The sequence below is a fragment of the Heliconius melpomene genome, chromosome 12 (assembly GCF_056956725.1).
Source record: "Heliconius melpomene rosina isolate 202511_hmr_F chromosome 12, ASM5695672v1, whole genome shotgun sequence".
NCBI lineage: Eukaryota > Metazoa > Arthropoda > Insecta > Lepidoptera > Nymphalidae > Heliconius > Heliconius melpomene.
In genome coordinates this window covers 14,255,433-14,279,039 of record NC_140400.1, presented here as the reverse complement: position 1 = coordinate 14,279,039, position 23,607 = coordinate 14,255,433, and the positions used below count along the sequence as shown (strand labels likewise).

Sequence of the window (23,607 nt, the reverse complement as noted above, 5' to 3'; positions counted from 1 at the left end):
ATCACTCAATCCACTAGAATATGTGGCTAACACAATGCCTAACTTATGAAACTTAATTTACAAGCGAGTATCTCTCAATAGAGTTACATAACAAATGTAGATAAAAAAAACACGTGCAATCAACAGGTTTATAAATCTTTCATATCATAAAATCGTTTTCTATCGTTACTTATATTGTAGGTACATGTAATAAGATTTCTCGTCCTTGATCTCACCAGGAGTCAAACGTTCACGACCTCACACCGCATACGTCGTGCCGCGCTAATCGGCAAAAAACACAATTTTATGGATATCATGATTAATACGTAAATAACTTTTATAAATAAAGAATATATATGTATTTGAAATAAAAATATTGTTATTTTTTTTTATATTATTGTGGGACATGGAAATGTCGCGTCTCCTTTCTCGCTTATAGTACAGTAGACAGCAGTTCCCCACGCATCGCCCATGATGCGAAATGTTGATTGATGAGACTTAACTCTGCGGTTTGTCTGCTTACCAGATCGAAAAAATATATATAATTGTAGATTCCCCCTACTGGAAACCGAATTCACAACCGTCGTGTGTAGAGTCGTACGCTCTTACCGCTGCACAACGGCTTCTTTGGTAAAGTTAATAATACCTTTCATTGCTTGTAAATAGATTTCCGATTCATATTGGTGTTACGGCATGAGTCCATAATGTGTACATTTTATAATGCACACCTAAGTGCTTGGTCGCCCAGGAGGCGAGGTCGTCTGCGCGGCGCGTGGCGCACACCAAACTCTGAATATATTCGTTATAATTTTTAGTTTATGTAAGTTAATTGATATTATTGTTTTTTTATATGTTATTTTATTGTGTTTGTATTTTGTTAAGATAATTTTATAATTTTTAAATAAATATGTCACTTCCTCGATTGAGGATCGAACCCACGGTCGAACGAATCCTCCGCCACGACTGGCATCAGTTCAGGAAAATGACTTGACAAATTTCTATTAATGAACTATTTCAAATTTTATGAACATCAAGAACTTTTCTAATCCTTGATGAAATCGAATTACAAAATTAAAAATTTTAACCAATATTGGACCTTCCAATATCTAAAATTGTTGTAACTTTATATCCTATTCACTAAATATGGTATCATTGATTTATGCGTACACAAATTTATCAGTGAGACGAATTCCGATCGAAACCCACGTCCCCATTGTTAATGTGCCTAATACTAATATTACATGGTATAACCACCTGTGGTCCTTGACTTGCGGGAGGCGACGCCCACGCGACGCGTGGCAGTGCCCAAACAAATGTTCTTATTGATTTTTCTATTAAGCCCAAGTGACATCTGATGTTCCATGTTTGCTAATGTGTCGTCACACCTTCTAGTGTGTATGCTAAGCGGAAATTCTAATGGTTCATTATAAATATGGTTATGTCGCATAGATTTTTTTATAAAACGCTAGGATTTTCTAGGATTTCAATTAATTGTAAATATATTTGAGGTCAGTAGTGGCGCAAGACCACAAGGATGTGACTGTAAGCGACTGGTTGTAGGTTCGATCCCCAATTGAGGAAATTAAATATTTATTTAAATTTATATTTTCATTTCTTCTCTCTGGTGTCGAGGTAAAGTGCGGCGTTGATTTCCGCCACTCAACACACGATGACTCCAGAATTCGCCGAAAAAATTATAATTTAATTTTTGATATAATTTTTGACTATGTGCATAGGTAATATGACTTTCATAATTTAAATTTGTCCCCATTAAAGTCGTGGATAAAGGTTTATTTGACAATCTTGTTTAATTTATTTACTTAGCGGCGGTCCCATCTATAACCGGACGCGACCTATCAGCTGTCAATAAGAATTGACCAAGCCTTCTAACGTACGTGTGTACGCAGCACTAGGGAAAGACATACTTAACGATCCGCAAAACGTAAAGAATCTCAGAAATTTGGTGGACAAAGCGGTTGTTTTAGTATTTTTCTGTGTTTTATACTTTTTTTTTGATAAAAAATCATCTCATGTTAAAATTGCTTGTAAATATTATTGTAATATTATAAAACCTTTAAAATTATCTATTTTATTAATTAATTTAAAGAATATTAATGATTTTTTTTTATTTATGTTAGTAACAAGGCAACTGTTGTAATATTACAATAATTTTATTTGTTTTGCGGCACTAATTGGTTGTAAAACTTAAGCTATCAAAACTGTAATATTTAAAAGCGAAATAGTAGACTAGCAAAATTCACAGCAGTTCCAATAAATAATCCCACCGATATCAACTGTCTTGTTCGACCGTACTGCGAACGGGTAAAACCACCATAGAATGCGTAATTTATGTTTCTAATCGGTCGTATTGAATTGTTCAAAATATCAACACGCACCTTTAACTAATACTATCGTGTTACTACTATACAGTAATACAGTACGATCGGCAAGTTGTGGCCGCCCTGAAGTGAGCTCTGAGAGTTTCATAGTTTTGATTATTTTCTTCCTGGATGAACAATGCGCAAAAATTCAGAAAGCCTAACTTCTGTTCGGCCATTATTCGTCGGCAGTACTGTAGATACCGTATTACGTACGTTTTGTCGTGATACCAGGCACTGTCTAGTTTATTTGATAGGGCACACAAATTGGCATCTGGTCCAGGTTTGTACTCGCCGACAGATGACAATGAAACTCGTAGCTTTCTATGTCGACATGCTGTACGGTAATATCGACTGTATCTTTGATGCAATTTCATGCTATTTGCGTATTATCCGTTTATTGTTCCCTGTCTATTGTGTTATTATATAGGTATACACATCTTAAATGGGGAACGGAGTGTCTTAACACTAGGTTCCATCTGCCTATCCTGCTGTGTGCGGGATACAGCGTGAAGTTAATTTTATTTATACATCTTAATATTTTTTTTATTTTCTTGCGTAAAGATAGCAAAGTAAATGCTGATTAAATGATAATTATATGCCAATTTTCTGTTTTTAATTGATTTTTTTAACTCTTTGCTTATCTTATTTTACCAATGGATTCGATATCCACAGATATTTTTTAACAATCACGTGCTTGTGTGTACAAACGCTTCATTGGTATATTTGAACGGGCCCGATCACTTAGGCAGGCTGTTTGGCGTACGCCGCCATTCGGGTCAGGTGCCGCCAACGGTACCTCGGTGCTGACCCTGCGTCGTGGTGGAGGGCATTGGAGGTAGCGTGGAAGTTATATGCCTATTTGGAATTTTCGGTTTGCTTAGATTTTGTTTTTCAATTTATTTAATGTCGTTAAATTTAAGAAAAATTAACTTCTTAGAATCTTTTTACATTAATTATTAAATGAAAATGTAATGACTATATTACAAATCGTAAAGCTATAGTTAGTTACAATACATGTTTCCTCTTTATTTTAATAAATTATTTTTGTTACATTATTAATAGGAAAAATATGTTATTATAAGAAGTGTGTACTTATACCATACTGGACTCATCGATGTCAAGTAAAGGCTTAAACACACAATGCAGACACGTGCCGTACGCAGTAGTAGGTACGGCCCAGGGTTAATTGAATTCTTGTACAGAGGTACACATCTTACCAAAGAGAGTTCCGGTATATAGCTACAGGAAAACCTATAGTAGGTGGCGGTAGCGTACGGGTTTGTTAATTTTACATACAACCAAATACAAATAAGTAAAGAAAAATAATAATACTGTAGAGATATCTTCTTATGATAGATATTAATTGTGTAATGTAATTAATATAGATAGATAAGAAAATTAGATGTAATAATAAGATAATAAAAAGGTATGAACTAAGTCTCTGTAGTGGTTGGTATAATACCAATAATAAAAAAAACTTTAATGTCAGTAATCAAGTGATTTATATTAAAGAAATATACGTAGAAATAAGATTTATTGATGTTGATGATGTTATTTTCTTAATAATTCATTCTATCAACATATTTGTCATTCAACTACTTAAAAATAGTTTTAGGTCTTAAATAGAAATATTCAATACCCAAAACCCAAACAAACTAAATCTTTTGAAGAATTTTAATAAATATTAAGTACAAAATAGTTTTTAGAAATTTCTTATTCTGACGAACTAATAAACATTTGTAGTCAATAAATTGAATCAACGACCAACTTTATGTCTTTGTGACTATTATTTAAACCGAAGATGAGATCCCTAGGCTTGTTTTGTAAGTGTTAATTAAACTACTTTATTGGGTATCGTTTTCATTTATAGTTATAGTAAATCTGTCTTAAACAAATTCTGTTTCACTCTCTATGGAACTAATAGACAAGCAACTAATTATAAGTATTACTTAGCAGGATAGGCACAGGGAACCTGGGAACCTTGACCTTAGACACTCTGATATCATTAAGACCACTTCCGTTTCCCATTTTCCGCTGAATTCTGGAGACATTGCGTATTGAGTGGCGAAACTTAACGCTGTGGTTTACCTCAGTATCAGAGGAATAAATATTAAATATCTAATTTTTCCGAGTGGGAATCGAACCCACTTCCATCTGCTTCGCAATATTTTTATAATTAATCAAATAATAGATTTCTATTAATAGTACAAACTCTAAATCCCTTAATTATTATATTAATTAAATAGATAAATATTAGTTACCTTAACCCACCATATCAACGTCAACCTAACAAGTGTTGTCATTGCAACATAACGGTGACCGCTTCCTTCATTATAATGTCAGTCGACGGGTGACCTGGTGAGGTGGTCGCTGGCCAGTTCGGCGCCGGAAGTAATCGCTCATAGAACTCACGACACTTCGCGATCACTTCCTGTGTTTAATTCTGGTACAGGTCTAAGAGGAAACGCTGTGGAAACTAAGCCTTTTATCTGCTGAGAAATCATTTATTTTTGATGTTTGACGCTTATTCGGATTATGTTTTACGGCCGATAGATGTTATTAAAAGTTTTTTTTATTTTTAGAATTCAAAAGAGAATTGCGTTTAGAATGTTATTCTAAAGATTCCTAATTTCTTAAAATGAAGACATAATAGTGATAGCATCTTAATCATTGTAATCTAGAAAATAATTAAAATTATTTGTTACATAAATCCACTAAATACCAATAAATCATACTTTAAATTCGTCTACTATATTTATAAGGTTTTCTTACATTTGTTTTTAAGAAAATTCTTTATATGGATTAATATTGTCTAATTTTAATACAAAATAGGAAAAAGATTAAAATATATATCATAAGTTCAACTGCAGCGTAGGTATATTGTAAAACACTAGCGACCACCCGCGGTCTTGCCCACATTCGTTAAGCTCATTGCCCGCTGTGAGATAAACTTAGATAAACGTATTTGTAGGAAATCTAAGATCAGAAATTTTCATATTACTTATTTAAAGATTTTAAATGAGCCCAATGAATTCTGAATATGTATATGTAAATAGTAGGTATTTCTCAGCAAGTTTATATGTTTTTTTATATCACTTTAGTAATTTTTAAATGAAAAAAATGTCTACTGTATATCTAAGAAAAACTAGATGGTTAAATCCAACTACGTTCAAAATTATCATTAAGTTAAAATGAATAAATAATACTTTTTAAAAAAAATATTAAAATTGGAAATTATTTACATATTTTAAATCTCTTTTTAAGAAATAAATCTAAAATACTTTCAGTCGTAATTAAAAAGTTCAAAACGGCACTATATTTTTGCATTTAAATTAATTCTTGAAACATTACTCATAAGTAGGTGGTACACTGTAAATGGACCTTAATGTTTTTACTAAATTTATATAAACACATATTAATAAAATGTCAAAAAACCGTAGGAGTATAAATGTGAAAATTTCGACGTTTGTGGTCCGCGGCGTTTCAACTTCAACTTTTACCCAATTCTCTGTGATACAATTACCTAATATAGATGTTATTATGCTCGTACTAGAAAAGATAAAATCGTTTTAACGCCAACGTGAGATAGGAGGACAATATACCCGGGACATTACCATTGTAATAAGATACCATAAGGTCTCCATAGATCGCGTCAATTTGAAATAATTTTCCCATAACGTGGTAGATTATGGTACACTCTGTGGGCACCATTGTGGGCCATATCGGTCGATATGAATGGGAATATTAATAAATGGACTCGTCCGGCAAATAAATGATATGAGCGGCGATTGTGGTAGTGTTTGTTTATAAAGACTACACTTATATAGTTATAGGTAAGTTGAAAGTAAAATATCAATTGAAATAACAAAATTCTCATAAGATTTGGATAATTTTTTCAATAAAATATATATTTTTTAATCATAGCACCGTTGTATTTTGAGTCTTATTTAACTTATTTATAACATGTGTCTTATTAATGGACCGCTAAAAATAGCTTCTAAGCTATTTATTTATATTACCAAACGTGCAACACGTTGCTTCGGGCAATTAAGTTTCTCCTTAATGAAGTGGCTAAGGTTCGCAACTTATAGCGTCATTAGAGTTTTAAAAGAGAGATTAATCGGTCCACTTAGGGCGACGAGAGGCGACGTCGGTCCACAATTCGTCTTATGATATATATGAGAACCGGCCTCCGGAGCGGCACTTGTGCAACTGCTTTATTACATATGAAAGTCAGATCTAAATAGGACCAGTGAAGAATTTTTGTCATGTTTGTAGGCAATGCGGTCTTCGTAATGGATTGAACCGGAAAAATTGTATCGTCTTAATTATGGTGAGATGATTATCTCGTTTTTTTTATATACAGGTCTCAGGTCGATTTTATATACAGGTAATCTTACAATATTACGTAAATAAAAAGGAATAGTAATTGGAAAGTTATTGATGTGGAGGCATTGATAATAAGTCGCAAGTTCGATTATTCGTTAGATCATTTAACAGAAGTAAAATATAATAAAATAAATAAGTTTGTACCTACTTGGACGTGGCAGTAAATAGAACATTCATTACAAGGCCGTTGCTGTCGTAACCACCGCGATATCTCACACATTTCTTTAACCAAAAGTGTTAAGAATATGAATGTTCTCTGAAATATTCTGGTCACTTGTGAAGTCGCTATCATTCTCTCCGACATCTGTACTCACACCTCGTAAGCTCATTAATTTCAAAAGATGGCACTTAGAGATTCGAGGAAAGTGTATCGCTGTGGTAAGGTTAATGGTCCACCTGAAATTTATTTTATAGCTTCTCATTTTTTGTGGATTGCACAATTAATATAACTAAATATAATGTATTTAATGCGTTAAATGTATATTCAATTACAACAAAATTAGGCATTTACAAGAACGGCAGTATACTAAAATAAATATATAAATCTTATCTTACCTATACATAAATAAAGTATAGATAAAATACCATGACTTTTTCCTATTCTTATATATATATTATTCATACAATAACTACCCATAACTTAAGCTATCAAGTATAAGTTCGATTTGAAATGTGTACTAAATTTCCATTGCGCTGAGTTGTGCTATGTAAAGCGGTCGGTCAGTACAGTGTTCAAACACGCCGCGCGATGCGTATCTCCAGGACGCAGATTCCGTGCGGGTCAGTGTGTGTGCTCCGCCATTTTTTTTCCATCCCGTCGAGCGCGTAACGCGGCAACCGGATTACGACATCAACAGTTTATCTCCTGATATTCTTGGTAGTGTTGCCGGGGCAGTGTTTTAAAGTTTTTTTTTAGTTATGTTTACGCAATGTTAATTTTAGGTATTTTCTTTTGGTTTTACGTGAATTTTTTTTCCTTTGAGTGATGATTTTTTTTTGTTTCTTTCTCTATACATTTTTGTTGCAAAATAGATTTTATGCTTAGACTCAATATTATATATGCGATAAATTGACGTACTCGTAGCTCCTGTTTTTTCATAGATTGTCCTTTATTCATAAACAAAAGTGCCAGAAGTGTAATAAAACTGAAACCTAGTTACCTGAATATCAGATTTATATTTTGAAATGTTTATAATATGATTTTCATCTAAAATTGAATTCTTTGACCATTTGCAATAATTCACCTAAGTACACTTAAATCAGAGATCATAACCAAACTTTGTTGTCATTTGTTACAGGTGAAGCAGGCGGGGGTGCGGCGCGACGGTGCGCGCGCGATGCGGCCTCGCCGGCGCACGCGCACGCGCCTCCGCCCGCGCCGCCCGCTTCCTCGCACGCCGCGCACCAAGTCAAGAGCGAGCGGCTCAGTCCGCACGACTCTAATGCTTCTAGGTATTAAAGATGAATTGAGATTTGATTATTTTATGTAGAACTGCGTTTCGGGTTGGCGCTTGCTTGACGTAGACCTGAAAATCTCTTTTGAATAAGAGTATTTTACTTAGATCAAAAAGTTAAATTAAATTTAAAATGTTTGTTCCTCAGTTATTTGATAATATCTCCAAAAAATATTTTTAAGCCCTTAGATTTTACAAGATAATAAATTAAGGTACTAATTTTTAAAATCGTACTTGTAACTAGATCACGTAGCGTGACCCCGTCGACGTCATCGTACCCGGGCACGCCGCCGGAACGCGGCAGCCCGCACGCGCCGCCTGCGCCTGCGCACCCGCCCCGCAACTACTCGGACATCATGCGCTCGCTCGCCGCCCGCTATAACACACACCCGTCTAATGAGTGAGTTACTAAGCTAGCCACTTACTGTGTACTAATTCTGCACTTCCCCAAGATTTTTTGAGAAAGCTTCTCAAGAAACCTATGTGACTAATTTCAAGTTCCTGTATCTGGTAGTTTTGGCTGAGCAGTGTCAGTCACCTAGTTATATATAAATTTATAATTGCTTGATATATCAAAAACTTATTGCACGTATTTTTTATAACCTTTAATCACAACAACCCTTTTACATACATGTACTTAATTAGAAAACATAAAGACATATATAAGACACTAGTGGGCCCGGACGCAGCTACGCCCGCGAAAATATAAGCCTAAATAATTAAAATAAGTTAAAAAATAATAATAAGTGGAGATTTATTATTAGAAAAAATATCTGAGTAACCGAAATGATCAAACAAAAGAAATAAAAGTAACTAAAGGAAATTCTTAATATTAGAAAAAGTACCTAAAGTTTGCCGTGCGCGCGTACTAAACATTTTTCTATATTAAATAATTATTAATTTTTGCGAACATTATTAAATAAAATCTCAAATTATTATAATTACGATATTTTAAGTGTATAACATCGGTATAGATAACCAAACTGAGATAAATTAATTATAAGCAGCAAATAATTACATAAAAAATAATAGTAATTCGAAAATATATAAAAATTTACAAAATCATCAAAGTCATCTGCCCGTTCGCGTCGGTCATACTATACCACTCGTAGGCTAGGTCATTTGGAATGACCAGGAATCAGTGACATCTTAATTATTTATTAGAATGTTATACAGTAAACTATAATTTCCATCAAGATGAAATGCTAAAAGTGAAGTCTTATATTTATTTTCATAAGGATGAATATCAAATTATAGAAATCATCTAATTTTTGTTAATGTATACAAATCTATATCGGCGCGCGCCATGTATGCATTAAGCAAATTCACTTTGGGTGACGTTTTCTTAAAACAACAAACTTTGCAAATCGTTGCTTAGCAACGCGTAGCGATGATTGTTATTAACATGGCGGAATAAATTCCTTGTCAAATTAATTATTTTAATTTATTGGTATATATCGAAAATATTACAAATATGAGAAAAAAAAAGTATCCTATGTTCATCCCGGGACCCTCAAGTATCTCTATATGAGTATTTTATTACAATTAAATTAGCGGTTTGGCCCTGATTGCGTAAAGGACAGACAGACAGACAGACAGACAGACAGAGTTACTTTCGAATTTATAATATAGGTATGGATATATAATAATATGTATAACTTTACACAGCAAAGACCACACTATGTGCGCTAGAGACGTAAATGGAATAATATATACGGAACATTTCCTTAAAGATCCGCATTAAGTCGATACCTCGGGCAGGCATTATGTGCGCCGCTATTAGCACTACACCTGACAACCTATCTTGGAATTAAATGCTTCGTAAACTCCGTGGCAACCCAACCATTTACAATTTACAAACTTTTACTAACAGTTTCACATTCTGAACGTACCGTTTCACCTGTCAGCACTACTATTGTTAATTTAAACGATGATATATATCAAAAAATCATTGACAATTTTATAATCGATCTTAAGAAATTCAAATCACAACATTCCGTTTTTTTTCACACAACCGGTGTCAATGCATTCACGATGTCATGCGACTCGCGGTTCAGCGACCGCCTAGTGATGCCTAAATTGATTTGCATATTAATCGATTCGATAACTTACGTGAAGTCGACAAATTTACATGATTCGTGAGAACCAGAGGTGTCCGCGTGAACTTATGTTATATTAATGTAATGTTTTCTGGCAGCTGTGACACAGTTTACACTAGTACGGCTGCCATCGCTCACCTCTACTAAATTGTTGTCTTGTTTTTTCCATATTCTAACGAAATTAGAGTGTATATGTAACATTTAATTACTGAATAAAGCATTTATTATTATATTATTATTATTATTATTAATGAATTGCTCATCTCACGGGGCGCGGTCGGCGACCTCTGTCAATGTTCATTATTGATGCCGCTGCTGACAAACTAGACTCACTGGGGCTACGTCGCGTAATAATTTAAAAATCTAATTAAATCAGCTTCACGTTGTATCCCGCACACCGCAGGCTGAGAGAATCTAGTGTTAAGACACTCCGTTCCTCACTTTCCGCCTAATTTTTCGAGATATTACGTGTTGAGTAGCGGTTTTCAACCCCACACCCCTTGGCTCGGCACCAGAGCGAAAAAAATTAAAATATAAATTTAAATAAATGTTTCATTTCCACGAGTGGGGATCGAACCCACAACTAGTCGCATTTACAGTCTCGCCACCACAACTGGCCTTTCATTTATTTTATAAAGAATGCATTGAACAACATAGGCTTAAAACATTGACCTAAATAAGAAATTAATTAATTAACATTCGAATGTGATCCACTCCAAATAGATTCCTGACCTCTTGACATTTCTAAAAATGACTGGCCTAAAGCACTAATCAAGTCCATTATCTACGGTGTAATTATATCGGCTAGTGTTGCCCAAGAGCATGTCGATGTTACATAGAAGTCGGTTGATCCATTAATGCTATTGCCAATCGTCAGGTTAACGATTTAGACTATTTTGATGATATCAGGTAATTTGAATCTATTAGATAAATCGGCAAGGTTGTAATGGAAATTAATACGTTTTTAATTATCAACTAAATATAGAGGATTTGGTAAGCTTGAAATATTTACGTCTTTGTTGGCAAAAATATTTCAATGTAGATGTACTTTTTTTAAGGCTTTACACAATATCCTGCATAAAGCACAGTAGTCAGAGAAAACCTAGTGTTAATGAAACTCGTTCCTCATTTTACGACCAATTTTCGAGAAATTGAGTGTTGAGTGGTGGCTTCCTACCAGAACAGGGAAATGTAAATAATTAATTATGCCGAGTGGAAATCGAACCCACAACTAACTAATAACAACGATTTTTAATTGATATTGTTGTTGAAGAAAATAAAAAAAAACCTTACCAAAGACCCACATAAATCGCTATATTTATCGAATCAAGGAGCATCGAGACACTTGAATTCTTAGCTAAAGACCAATAAAGGAGTTAAAAGGCGAGCTCCTCATCCGCAATACGAACAATTGAATTGAGCACCAACAGTTGTTCAGGAACTGCCCTCTGCATGTCTTTTCACACGTAGCTACAACAATAGTACCATTATTGGAAGGACAATGGCAGTACCCATTACATACAGTTATATTGTATGTAAAAGTTTGATAAGCCTCCTTATTTAATTTCTTTTTTTTGCTTCACGAACCTAGTGTGAAGACACTCCGTTTCCATTAAAACACTTCCATCCCTCCACTTTTTGTTGGATTCTGGGGAGGCATTGCGTGTTGAGTAGCGGAAGTCAACGCCGCGCTTTGCATTGTTACCAGAGCGGAGAAATGAAAATATTAAATACTTTATTCCCCCGAGTGGGACTCGAATACTAATATAAATCTAAAACTATTATTAACTTACAAAACAAACCTAAGATATAATTTTTATAAATATAATCTATGTTTTTGCTTTAGCTACTTCCACCGGGTAAACGGTTACGGCGTGGAAAGAACTCCGGCGCCGACGCAAGCCGACGGCAGCGATGTGGTCGTCGGCGGGCTGTTCGCAAAATTGGCGAAGCAGCAAGGGGGTCCGCCTCGGCTGCCCGCGTTCCCTGTCATGTTGGATATGAGCTCTACAAAGGTAATTGACGAGAAATTTACTGGCAAAATAAACGGTGTTGAGTTCCGCCGCTCTGGGAAATTCTGCCCGAAATTGGGAATGGAGTATCTTGACGCTAAGTATACAGCGTGAAGCTTAATAGAAATAATGGCATTGTCAAGTTTGGGCGAAAAGTGTGAGACGGTATATCTTAACACTGGGTTCTCTGCCTACCCTGCTGTATAATATAAAGTGTGAAGTTCAAAAATTATGACGCAGTTGACAGTTATTACCTCAACTGCATAGTTTTACTAAAAGTGGACCAGTATTGCTGTTTAAAATATACTTAAAAATTAAAGATTTGCAATATTCTATTTCAACATTAAAATGTATGCTACAAACGCGATAGGTCAGCCACAATGCGACATGTTCAATACGTAAATATATATATATGTATGTATATATATATACGATTTTGAGCAAGAAAACCTATTTCGAAGGTTGGCCTTTTGCTTATCATATAATTGAAATTTCATGTATCCGAAAAGATATTCGCAATAAAAAATGAATAGTTATTTGACACGTGTTACTTAAATAATAAAATCTTATTACATTGCGAAAGCAACGCTCCTTAAGCGTGTTAAGAAAATATTAAAACATTGTTTTACAATATCCGCTCGTACGTCGCAATGGACACCACTCGGAGCAATGCCACTGCCCCTATGAAATAATTCACGCTCAGCTGGCCGCTCGTTTCATAAGTAACTCTTTAAAATTCATTAGTAATTATTTATTCCGTGCTCACTGACCTTCCCGCTTTAATTACACATCTGCACCCCGACTCATAGTTCACGGCTCTTATTAAAGTGTTTCGGACCATCGTAAAATACATTTTGGTGCTATCTCCGTAAACCATCTACGCCCGAGCGCCCAGTTTATGATAATTATTCGTGCTTGTTTAAAGTAATAACGCGTTATGAGGCTATCGTCTTCTATGGTTATAATGGTGGCAATTAAATCTGATGGGGCACGCGACCTTTACACTTCCCGCTCAGCAGTTGTAAGAGAGAGATAAGAGGGAGAGAGTGTCGATGGGTGCGCGCGCTCGTCCCCGCCCAGCGGACCGTCTCGGCTCTCCGCCGTCGCGGGAACTGGAGCTGCACTAATTGGCGTCGGCACGCGCCGCGCGACACGCCACTGATGGGATGTGAAATCGAAGTGCGCTCGACTTTTTCAACTAATGACTTTTTTCCATCGAGAGCAACGCACGCGAGGTTTACGATTGTAATTATATAGTCTACTGCTATTTTATTTAACCTGCACCAACACCCAATATGGATGTCATATTTGTAACGTAATAAATCTCTCGTAAAAGGGACACAGTTCAAACGCAATTCAACACCGCTGATAGTAATTTAGAACGCGATCTATCAATGTAGTACAATGGTGTTTGCTTTCTAATATCAGCATCGTCCGACACTCACCCGCGATATTAACATGATTTGTTACATTTCTCTTTGTACCTTTACACTATAAATAGTCCGGTTTAATATATCTTCACCTGTGAAGAGAAACGGGAGCGGACTCGGAAATAAATCGTGAGATGAATGGTCTCCGCGTCTGGCAGCGCGCGCGCACGCACGGACGGAGCCGTGCACTTGGCGCGCGCCTCGTTTTGAATTTCATTCGGAATTAGTGCCATTTCGTTTTATTGCGAGGTGGCAATTAAAAAAGATGGATTGCGATTTGACCCGCGAGCGGCCGGCGTGACGGCGTGACGGCCCACAACGTTATTATGACGAATGCCCGCCACTTACGGTCTCGATCAGATAATAAGTTCGCAGTGTTTGCTCACCGCTGCCACTCGACGTGCCGCCGAGTAATTGACCCTGCGTCTGCGTAAGTCACAACTTGCGTGATCTTACTGAAGCGCAATTGAAATTCTTTTTGTGTTTGAGTTATTTGATATTTTTTGTTTAATATTTCTTCTACTTTTAAACGGGTAGCGTGACACAATAGTGATTTTAAAATGTTATTTAAAACTCGATGGTTTATGCTTAATTATAACTGTCATAAAGTATATTTTGGAGGAGATAGATACCTATTATGGTCCATCTAGAATCCACGGTTTTCGGCAAAGCAGATTGTTTTAGGATATTCTAATACTCTATCAAACATATTCAAGTATAATCCACATATATTTATTAGTATTATTTATATACAAATATAATATAACAATATATAACAAAAAAGTATTGTATCCAGACTCTCCTAGCGATATCACGAGTGGGCCGCGGTGGCAGGTCAAGGCGTAAACGCGTCAGCGCAGGAGTGACAACAGAACATTCACCCCTCGATCTCTCCGCGGCGGGGGAGAGTGCGGCGAAACGCGCTCGCCTCTCGGCCAGCCCCAGCACGAGGAGTGATGGAGATGAGAGAACGTCCAATGAAGGTAAAAACTGTTCATATTGAAAAGTAAACAATGTTCTAGAAGTCTGGAACCTCTGTAACCTGTTTAGATGTCGTCTACGGATACACAACTGTAAGAACTGCGGTAAAATTTTAGGGCGTTTTCCGTAAAATTGTATTATTTCTCTTTATTCATAATTCTGTAAAAGCAACGGAATTATTTTAAAAATGTATTTAGTAAATATTCTTTTACGTTACTTATAATAAATTATATTTAAGCACGCGAATCTACGCATTTCGTTATAGTTTAAGCTAATTTTTCATCAAATAAATATTATTTACTGTTGTAAAATGTGATACAGTTATTCTAACTATAGCTATTTATCATATAAATTTATTTTTAGAAATGAATATACAGTATCTATTTAAAAAAGGATTATTAAACAGCTTAAAGTCATAACATGATATTATTATAATAAGCTAATATTTTTTATTATAATCGAACGTTCCAAGCAAATAACACCTAATAAAAAAATAAATATACAACTCATTCGTTCTTGAATTATTGCAAATTGAATAAAAATTTATATTCATAATTTTTGAACGTAAAAATCACCAGCTGCAGGTATCGCAGCTAGTTAAGAAAACATTGGTTAATAAAAAATAATTATAGTATAATAACTGAAGCTCCCGGAACAGTTAGCTCATCGCGCTCCGAGATATATGCATTTAATTATGAAATAAATACTCGTTTGTGTTCATTTGAAATGTGTAGCTGTAAAAATTTAATTTGGTTTAATTTATTAATGGAATTTAGCGAATTACAAATATTATGATTTGTTCTTAGTGATTTATTACTTTGGATAATAAATTAATAACAACAAATTAGAGATTTTGAATGTATGTATGTAATAAAATTATTTTTAGTAAGACTCGTTTGACAGAATGTTTATATTCGTATTGTCAGTTTCATATTCTTCAAAGGCCGTCCTGGCGCAGTGAGATATGATGATGGTTGTAGGTTCCCTACTCGAGAATTACTCTTTATTCGGCATATCGGCTAGACAAAATATAGCCTCATTTTCTAGTAAACAATATTTCTTAATAGGCAATGAACTATGAAAACAAGTATATATAAATGACGTTTTAAATTAACAAGAAAAAGAAAAGTTTCTATAAAATACAAGAAATACTTACTAACGTATGCCGTTTTCCTTCAGACCGGAGTGAAAATCGTGAATGCCTGTGCTCAGAGGCGCGGGCGCGACTCTCCGCGATGTCCGTGGACGATGTTTGCGAGTTCGTCAGCTCTATCGACATTTGCGCAGAATACGCAACGGTAAGTCTCATTTTAATATAATTTATCACACACTTAAGCACTTCGAACTATAAATATGCATATTTCTTTAGGTCTGATCACTATAGGGTAAGATTTATATTTTTTTGTGAAAACTTTAATTATTTTATTTCTTTTATTGTCTTTAACACGAGAAAGCGCGTCATATTTTACTTTTACCTCTCTGCACAAATATTAATGTTTAATCTATCTTGTTAAACCATTTAATATAACGACCAGTAATTAAAGTATCCAGATTCCTAGCATAAATCAAACAGACAAACAGCCGTGTGGTCGCTATTAATATTTTCAACGGAATTATAATGCGATATTAGCGATCGTTTCATCGTAAAATGAACGTGCCTGAATCTGTAAACTGCAATTATAATTAATTGCTCGATGACTCGGTACTGAATAAAATTACGCACTTGTCTTTGGATTTTACGAATATGAATGTATACGGACTAGTTAAGTTTCTGAGAGTCACGAATATCGATTTATCTTGGTGGGAGATATCGATTTTATATTTTGAAAATAATAAATATGTATTGTAAAGTATGTATCGATAAATATATATTTCTAGTGCGTTGAATTCGTCATTCGAAGTAAGTTCTCCTTGCCTTCCCTGCAATATGGAGGTCGTTAAAAATTATGTTCTGTAAATTTATTATATGAAATAACTATTGATTGTAATTGATTCAGTGGCGTAGCTAGGTATTTGCTGCCCGGTGCGGCTCGGGGAACTTGATGCCCCTTTCCTGTTGATGACTTCTAAAAAATAAAAAAAACGTAATCATCGCCGTTGAGTTCTAAAGAAACAAAGTGATCGTCAATGTTGACTTCTAAAAAAAAAAAAGGTAATCATCGCCGTTGAGTTCTAAAAACAAAGTAATCGTCGACTTTGATGCCCCTTTCCTTTTGATGCCCGGTGCGGCTTAAAGGACTTGATGCCCTTTAAAATGGTATAAAGTCTAAAAAACAAAGAAAAAACACACTAATCGTCGACTTTGATGCCCCTTTCCTTTTGATGCCCGGTGCGGCTTAAAGGACTTGATGCCCTTTAAAATGGTATAAAGTCTAAAAAACAAAGAAAAAACACACTAATCGTCGACTTTGATGCCCCTTTCCTTTTGATGCCCGGTGCGGCTTAAAGGACTTGATGCCCTTTAAAATGGTATAAAGTCTAAAAAACAAAGAAAAAACACACTAATCGTCGACTTTGATGCCCTTTTCCTGTTGATGCCCGGTGCGACCGCACCGCTTGCACCCCCCTAGCTACGCCACTGAATTGATTTCCTTGACTTTGGCAAAAAAAAAACTAAAAATAATATGCGTTTATACCTTAGAGTCTAGTTATACACTTATTAAATAGATTATATTGTAAAATTGATTGTGTAAAATCAATGAAATTGAACAAATGGCTCCTAAAAATACCTCCTTGGAAAACTAGCACATATAAAATTTATGAGTTATTTCGATTACGTTGCCACACACACATAATTGTTTACACACCGCGTTTTAATTCGATCTTCGAGTGAAAGGGAGCCAGATGTATAACAATCAGGTATTACATCCATTAATTTAATTAAATTGGATTCTGATTCTTCTCTAGCGTTACATCAACAATTATACACTTAATTATGAATGTATTTCTTGTTTTTTTTTATCTTCACGCACGTTCTACATTTTACGGTCTGTGCAAGAAAATACCTCTTGTTTTTTTTTATATTTATGGAGTAACGTAACTTAACGCCAAAGACTAACTAATAGTATATTTTTTTTCATTAATTTTTGTTTTTTGAAATAAATTAAAGGTTAGTATGCCAGTTGTAGAGCAAACATGAGATATAGAGTAATAATATGTTTTAAAGTAATAAGACTTCGACAGTGTCCTCTAACTACTTTATTCGTCTGGCCTCGTTGTATAAGTTGGATCTCTTATAGGTTGAAGCAAAGCCGGCACTAAAATATCTATCGTATTGCATATAAATGAAATGAGCCTTGATTTCTATAGAAGCTACTTAAATTATGGTTTTTAAAAGGCCTGTGCTAGGACATTGATATGGACTATGGATTGTTATTTCTTTGATTACTAAAGTTATAAATATACTTCGTGTTCGTAGCGTTTGTGAACCTAAGTATGCCATTTTCACTTACCAACCGTTAAAATTTGAAGCAAGTAGTCAAAGAGACAGGATTAGACAACATACCTATAGAACCACAAACTTTCATTCAATTCTGCCCAGTAGGTACCTACTTTCAGAGATGTGCGTGTGTATTTATTTATTAATATATTCTATTACTCTTTATTTATTAACCTAAATGTTTTTTCTCTAAAATATTTAATGTATAGATATATATTTTAGATTGTTTTATTACACTATAGATAACAAATAATATTGATTTGGCCTTAAAAGAAATAAAACTAGTAGATCAAATTAAATATGAGTAAAGTCTGCTTCATAGACTTGATATACATATAATTCCTGAAAGATTCAATAAAAACTCTTTCATGGTACATAGTTCTACTAACTATGGATGGCCTGGATGGATATGCAAAATGTTATCGGAGCGAGACGCCCGGGCGGCTGCATCCCGCTAGAGCAGATCGCTTGCTTGCATTTACATTACCATCAATAAAATTAATAATTTATGATCGTCATAGTTTTCATATGTATTAAAATTTATGTTACAATTACTATTCATTACTTAGGAAGTATTATACTTAAGCTAAATACAAATGAGATATTTTGTCTAAATTAGCTTAGTATTAAAGATAATTCAATCTTATCAACAATTAATATTTCGGTTTTAAAAAAATTTAGAAGAGAATTGAAAATATAAATATTTGTGTAATACGTAGCAAAACTAGACACCAATATACTGTACTTCAGCTGCAATCACTGAGTGAATGATATTAGCAGTTACCTTAGTAAATATGAACATGATAAAAAATATTACCATTTTATATTTGAATAATATTATATTTTATAACACTATATTTACAATAAAGCGTCTAAACAACTGTTTATATCCATAATAAATGGTATATCATAGGTGTTTTATCCACAAGCATTAGGCAATGCAACGCTTTAGGCACAACAAAGCGCACCGTGATGCGAACCGCCATAATAGCCCTTACACAATGCCACCGCGTACATAATCTGGTCCAACTGACGTGGGAAAGAGACGAGGATTTAAAATTTCCATAACATTTATATATCAAAATTGCAAAATGAAAGGAGAGTGGATCGCGCAACTGCGTACAGGAGCTCGGGTGTCGCGAGACTCACGGCAAGGAAATGTAAGCCGTGAAATGCTCTGAATATATTATAATGATGACAAAATTACTTTATAGTAGTTAGTTTCGATCTCGTAATACTGGACTAAATGATTTAGTTAAGCCTTTCGTTGTGAATGGGAAAAGAATGCGAAGAAATGTAATGCTTATACTGTAGAAGAGAGCGGATTTTTTATATGTGGAAGAGAAGGCCTCAAGGAAGAAACCTCCATTAGCTATACATGATAATAAAATATAAGTCACTAAATTATCTGTATTTAATTCACAGATATCGTATTTTTTCGTACTGTATGTCACACACCAGAGCAGCAGTCTTGGTATCGCGTTACTCCTTATATTTATGGGAGAGGTGTCGCACTGAATTGCATCAAGTAATTAATAGTGGTAATAATTAATAATTTCACTTAATATAGATGATTAATGAACCCTATACTATCCCACTAAATTAGATTACCGTAAACGTCGGTTATCCACAATTAATAGTAATTGCCAAGGAAATTTGTATTAATGGAGGTGAGCTTGGAGAAATTTGTAAGCGTTAAAATGCTTCATTTTAGCAGAATATAGATCGAATCTAGAAATAAGATTTTTTTTCTTTACTTTATGGAAATTTTTTAATGATTTTAGGAAAGAAAATTAAAATTTAATAGTTTTTTTTTTTATATTTAGATATATTTATTTTTTCATTGCATTAACAATACTTAAAACATGTTAAACTTGTATTAGTTACTTTAGTAAATAGTATATTCAATAAAGGATTATCTTAAAGTTACAAGGATATATATTTTATACTTAATGTAAACTATAATGCAATTTGCTTGCAGTTGAGCAACTTGACCTATTATCCTATTTCCGAAAATTATAGCACCCACGTCATATAATTCAGCAGTTAGGATCATTTTTCACCGAAACTCGTGATTTCATCTGACCTAACCATAAATTGTAGCAACGCCATCGATCCCTGTCTGCGTCAAAACCTGCGCCTGCGCAGACTTGCGCAAGAGTTCGTGCGGCCCATACCGCTTCACAAGTAGGTACCTACTATTGTCGAAGAGATCCAATTCATACAAAATCAATATAAATGTATATGTATATAAACATAGATTAAAATTACGTGAAATAATAACTTTTGATACTTTTAATACAGTTTATAAATATTATAGTTACAAAAAATATATTTGTTTTGTTTTTTAGATTTTTTACACATCCACCTCCACACCCACTTCCGTTTCCATGGAATGCTGTCTTACGATCGCAAGTTATCGTATTTCGATCTAAAATCTAGATGCACTTAATCCTAATTGCGCATTGTCACCGAGGTAAGCGCATCGCTCGTGCGCTCGTGAGCTGCGCCTGCGCAACGCGTGGTTTATATAAATTATACCCAACGTATGACCGATATAAAACGTATAAATTGTAGTGCAATCTTCTCAACGACATATTAGTACAGTCGGTTTGACTTGTGTTTTAAGTATGTAAAGTATTTTATTTTTAATCAAAGTGTAAAACCAAATAAATTAAGATTTGAGTAATAGAATAAGTATCGTGAATTACGCTTTAGTTGCTTTGTTGACAAATTCTATTTATTGTTGATGCTTTAACGTGTGAAATAACAAAATTTTAACTGATTTAACTTAAGAAAACGAATAATAGAGAGGCATTTCATTACTGTATTCTATTCTATCTTCTTAAGTTAGAACGAACAACTTAAAATTAGAATAAAATATATAGTTTCATATTTAATGTGCCCTAAGTTAGCCTATCTAATTTGCAATTATTGTAATTCTATTCGCGACGTTACGTAGCCTAATATCATTTGGAAGAGAAATGAATAGCGTCGGTTAATACGTTACAATTAGCAAGTTAAGGTAGGACTTGAGCCGCACGACTCACGACCCTTCCAGCTGTTAGCGGCAATTGATTTATATTCAATCCTATTAACATTAGGATTCAATTTTAAATTTTATCATTTAAAATAACTATTGGAAGCCAGTTGTAGAGCAGGAGCAAACGCGATTGGTTGTGCGTTTCATACGCACTCGAGGAAATGAGATTTCCATTTTCTTCACTTTGGTGGCGAGGCAAAGCGCGGCGTTGTGTTCCACCAGTCAATACGCAATGCCTCCAGAATTCGGAGGAATATGAGGAACGGAGTGTCTTAACACTCTGCCCTGCTGTGGACGGAATGCAGCGTGAAGCTGATTTAATTTTCATTTAAAATAAGTGTATATTTAAACGGATTTTATGCATGAATGTATGCACGAGTATATCTGTAATAGTTATTTAAATGACATTTTACATATAAAATATTAATAATTTAGATATTAGATGCAATCTTGTCCGTGTCACTGCGAAACTTATCAAGTCTTATCCAATTATATTATTAAAATATGTTGTGCAACCGTCAACGCACCTGTCCTTTGTGGCGGCCGGCGGTTGTGTAAGCCGACTATGCACTTATTGCATTGTCCCTAGAAAGTATCCGAGTAATATCCGTAATGTAGCTTGTATGTTTTTGTAGATTGTGATCTTACTACTACTTACTTAGCAAAACTATGTCAGACAAGTTTATATAAATTTTCTAGGTATATGGAGTAATTTAAAACTAGAAGGGATTCTTTCTTGAGTCTTATCGTGGCGTTCTGAGTTCCGCCACTCAACACTCAATTCCCCCAGAATTCAGCACAAAGTGCAGAACAGAAGTATCTTCACTCTAGGTTCTCAGTTCTTTTCGCCTACTCCGCGGTGTACAGGATACAGCGTCAGGCTATAAAAAAAACAAACAGCAAAATTCTTGACATTCTTCACATTCCTTATTCTAGTATTTATATAGGTACATATGCTCACGTTTCGATATATATGCTTGTTTGACATCATAACTAATACTTAAAAATGTATTTAAGTCTATTATACTACAAGTTATTAATACGTAGAAGCATTTGACGGAAACAATTGATGAATTTAAAAGTAAACCAAGTCACGCGTCGCGCCAATCAAGATGCCGCGCACGGCAATGAATGAAGACACTATCATTTTATTTACCATTCAACGTCCACAGCCGCACAGCACCACCTCGAGCCATACACGAATATGAAATTTGATCTAGATAAATAAATGTTTGGTTATGATTTACTATTTTATCAATTTAATTGCAATAACTGTGCTTTTTGGTTTTTTCCGTATGTTAATAGTTTTCTTTTTTAGTAGGAGTAATAATTTATTACAAAATTTAAAAAATCAAACATAAATAACTACTTTTTTAAATATATTTTAGAATCTATTTAGAACTGGGGAAACGATTGAAGCACTTATTGAAATTTATTCAAATTGTCAGTGTTTATCATATCGAAAATAAAAAATAACAAATTAATTTTTTATTTTTAATAAAATTAACTATACATATATCCTAGGTATGCTCTATTTTATAAGTGAACGTCTCGAAATACTTGAACAAATAACACACGAGCTGTACTATAATCAGCGCTCTACTCGTATAATCGTCAAATATGATTGAGCTCTGACAAAATAATTATGGTAATGATGATCGAAATCAATGTTATAATTTTGATTGCTCTCGGGTCATCTCGCTTTCGGTGCGTTCACTTTCCCCGCTTTTAGTTTTATTATAGGTACGTCTCTCTTTTTCATTACATTTTATCACGGTATTTCTTTTTTTCTTTCATATGTTGCTAACTTTCTTGTAGAATTAATGTGTAAGTCGCGATGTATACAAGTTAACCTTTAAGTATGGACGTCGGGTCTGACAGACCAGACAGTTCTACGAATTCTACAAATCGGCCACTTCTCGGTGACCTCCGCCACTGAGTCTCTCAGTACCTTTCGTATTAATGACAAAATGAATGTAGATAGCAGTGGTTGTGTCTCTGGGTTCAAAACACGTGAGTATTTAACTTTCTAAACGGGGCCTGGGTCTGTCAGACCCGACGTCCATGTTTCCCATACATGAATGATTTCAAAACGCCATATATTTTCATAATATTACAAAATATACTTTAATATTTTAATTGTATTATTTGTATTCAAATGCTTTTATTGTTATATATCATATATTATTTTGCATTGTTTGTTATATATTTTAGTAATATAAATATTATTTACTATAACTTATATGAAAGTTTTAATAATATTTTATTTAGCGTTAAATTATATAAATGAAGTGTAGAAATATTGGATATAAGTAAACAATATTTGTTTACAGCTAACCAAGAAAAGATTTGCTTCTATATATCGAGAGTGACGAGACAATTACTGAATTAAATTTTCAT

The 23,607-nt window shown here is 34.2% G+C and overlaps 1 protein-coding gene across 3 annotated transcripts in view; it reads left to right on the top strand.

Annotated features, from left to right (window-relative positions):
- LOC146534083 (uncharacterized) overlaps positions 1-23,607 on the top strand; it is a 178,197-nt gene that overhangs the window by 126,847 nt on the left and 27,743 nt on the right. For all 3 annotated transcript variants that reach the window (XM_085194413.1, XM_085194416.1, XM_085194414.1), the window contains 5 exons: positions 8,048-8,201; positions 8,448-8,603; positions 12,149-12,317; positions 14,541-14,727; positions 15,905-16,023. In XM_085194413.1, the coding sequence (XP_085050539.1) occupies positions 8,048-8,201; positions 8,448-8,603; positions 12,149-12,317; positions 14,541-14,727; positions 15,905-16,023 (785 nt within the window). The remainder of the gene's footprint in view (positions 1-8,047; positions 8,202-8,447; positions 8,604-12,148; positions 12,318-14,540; positions 14,728-15,904; positions 16,024-23,607) is intronic.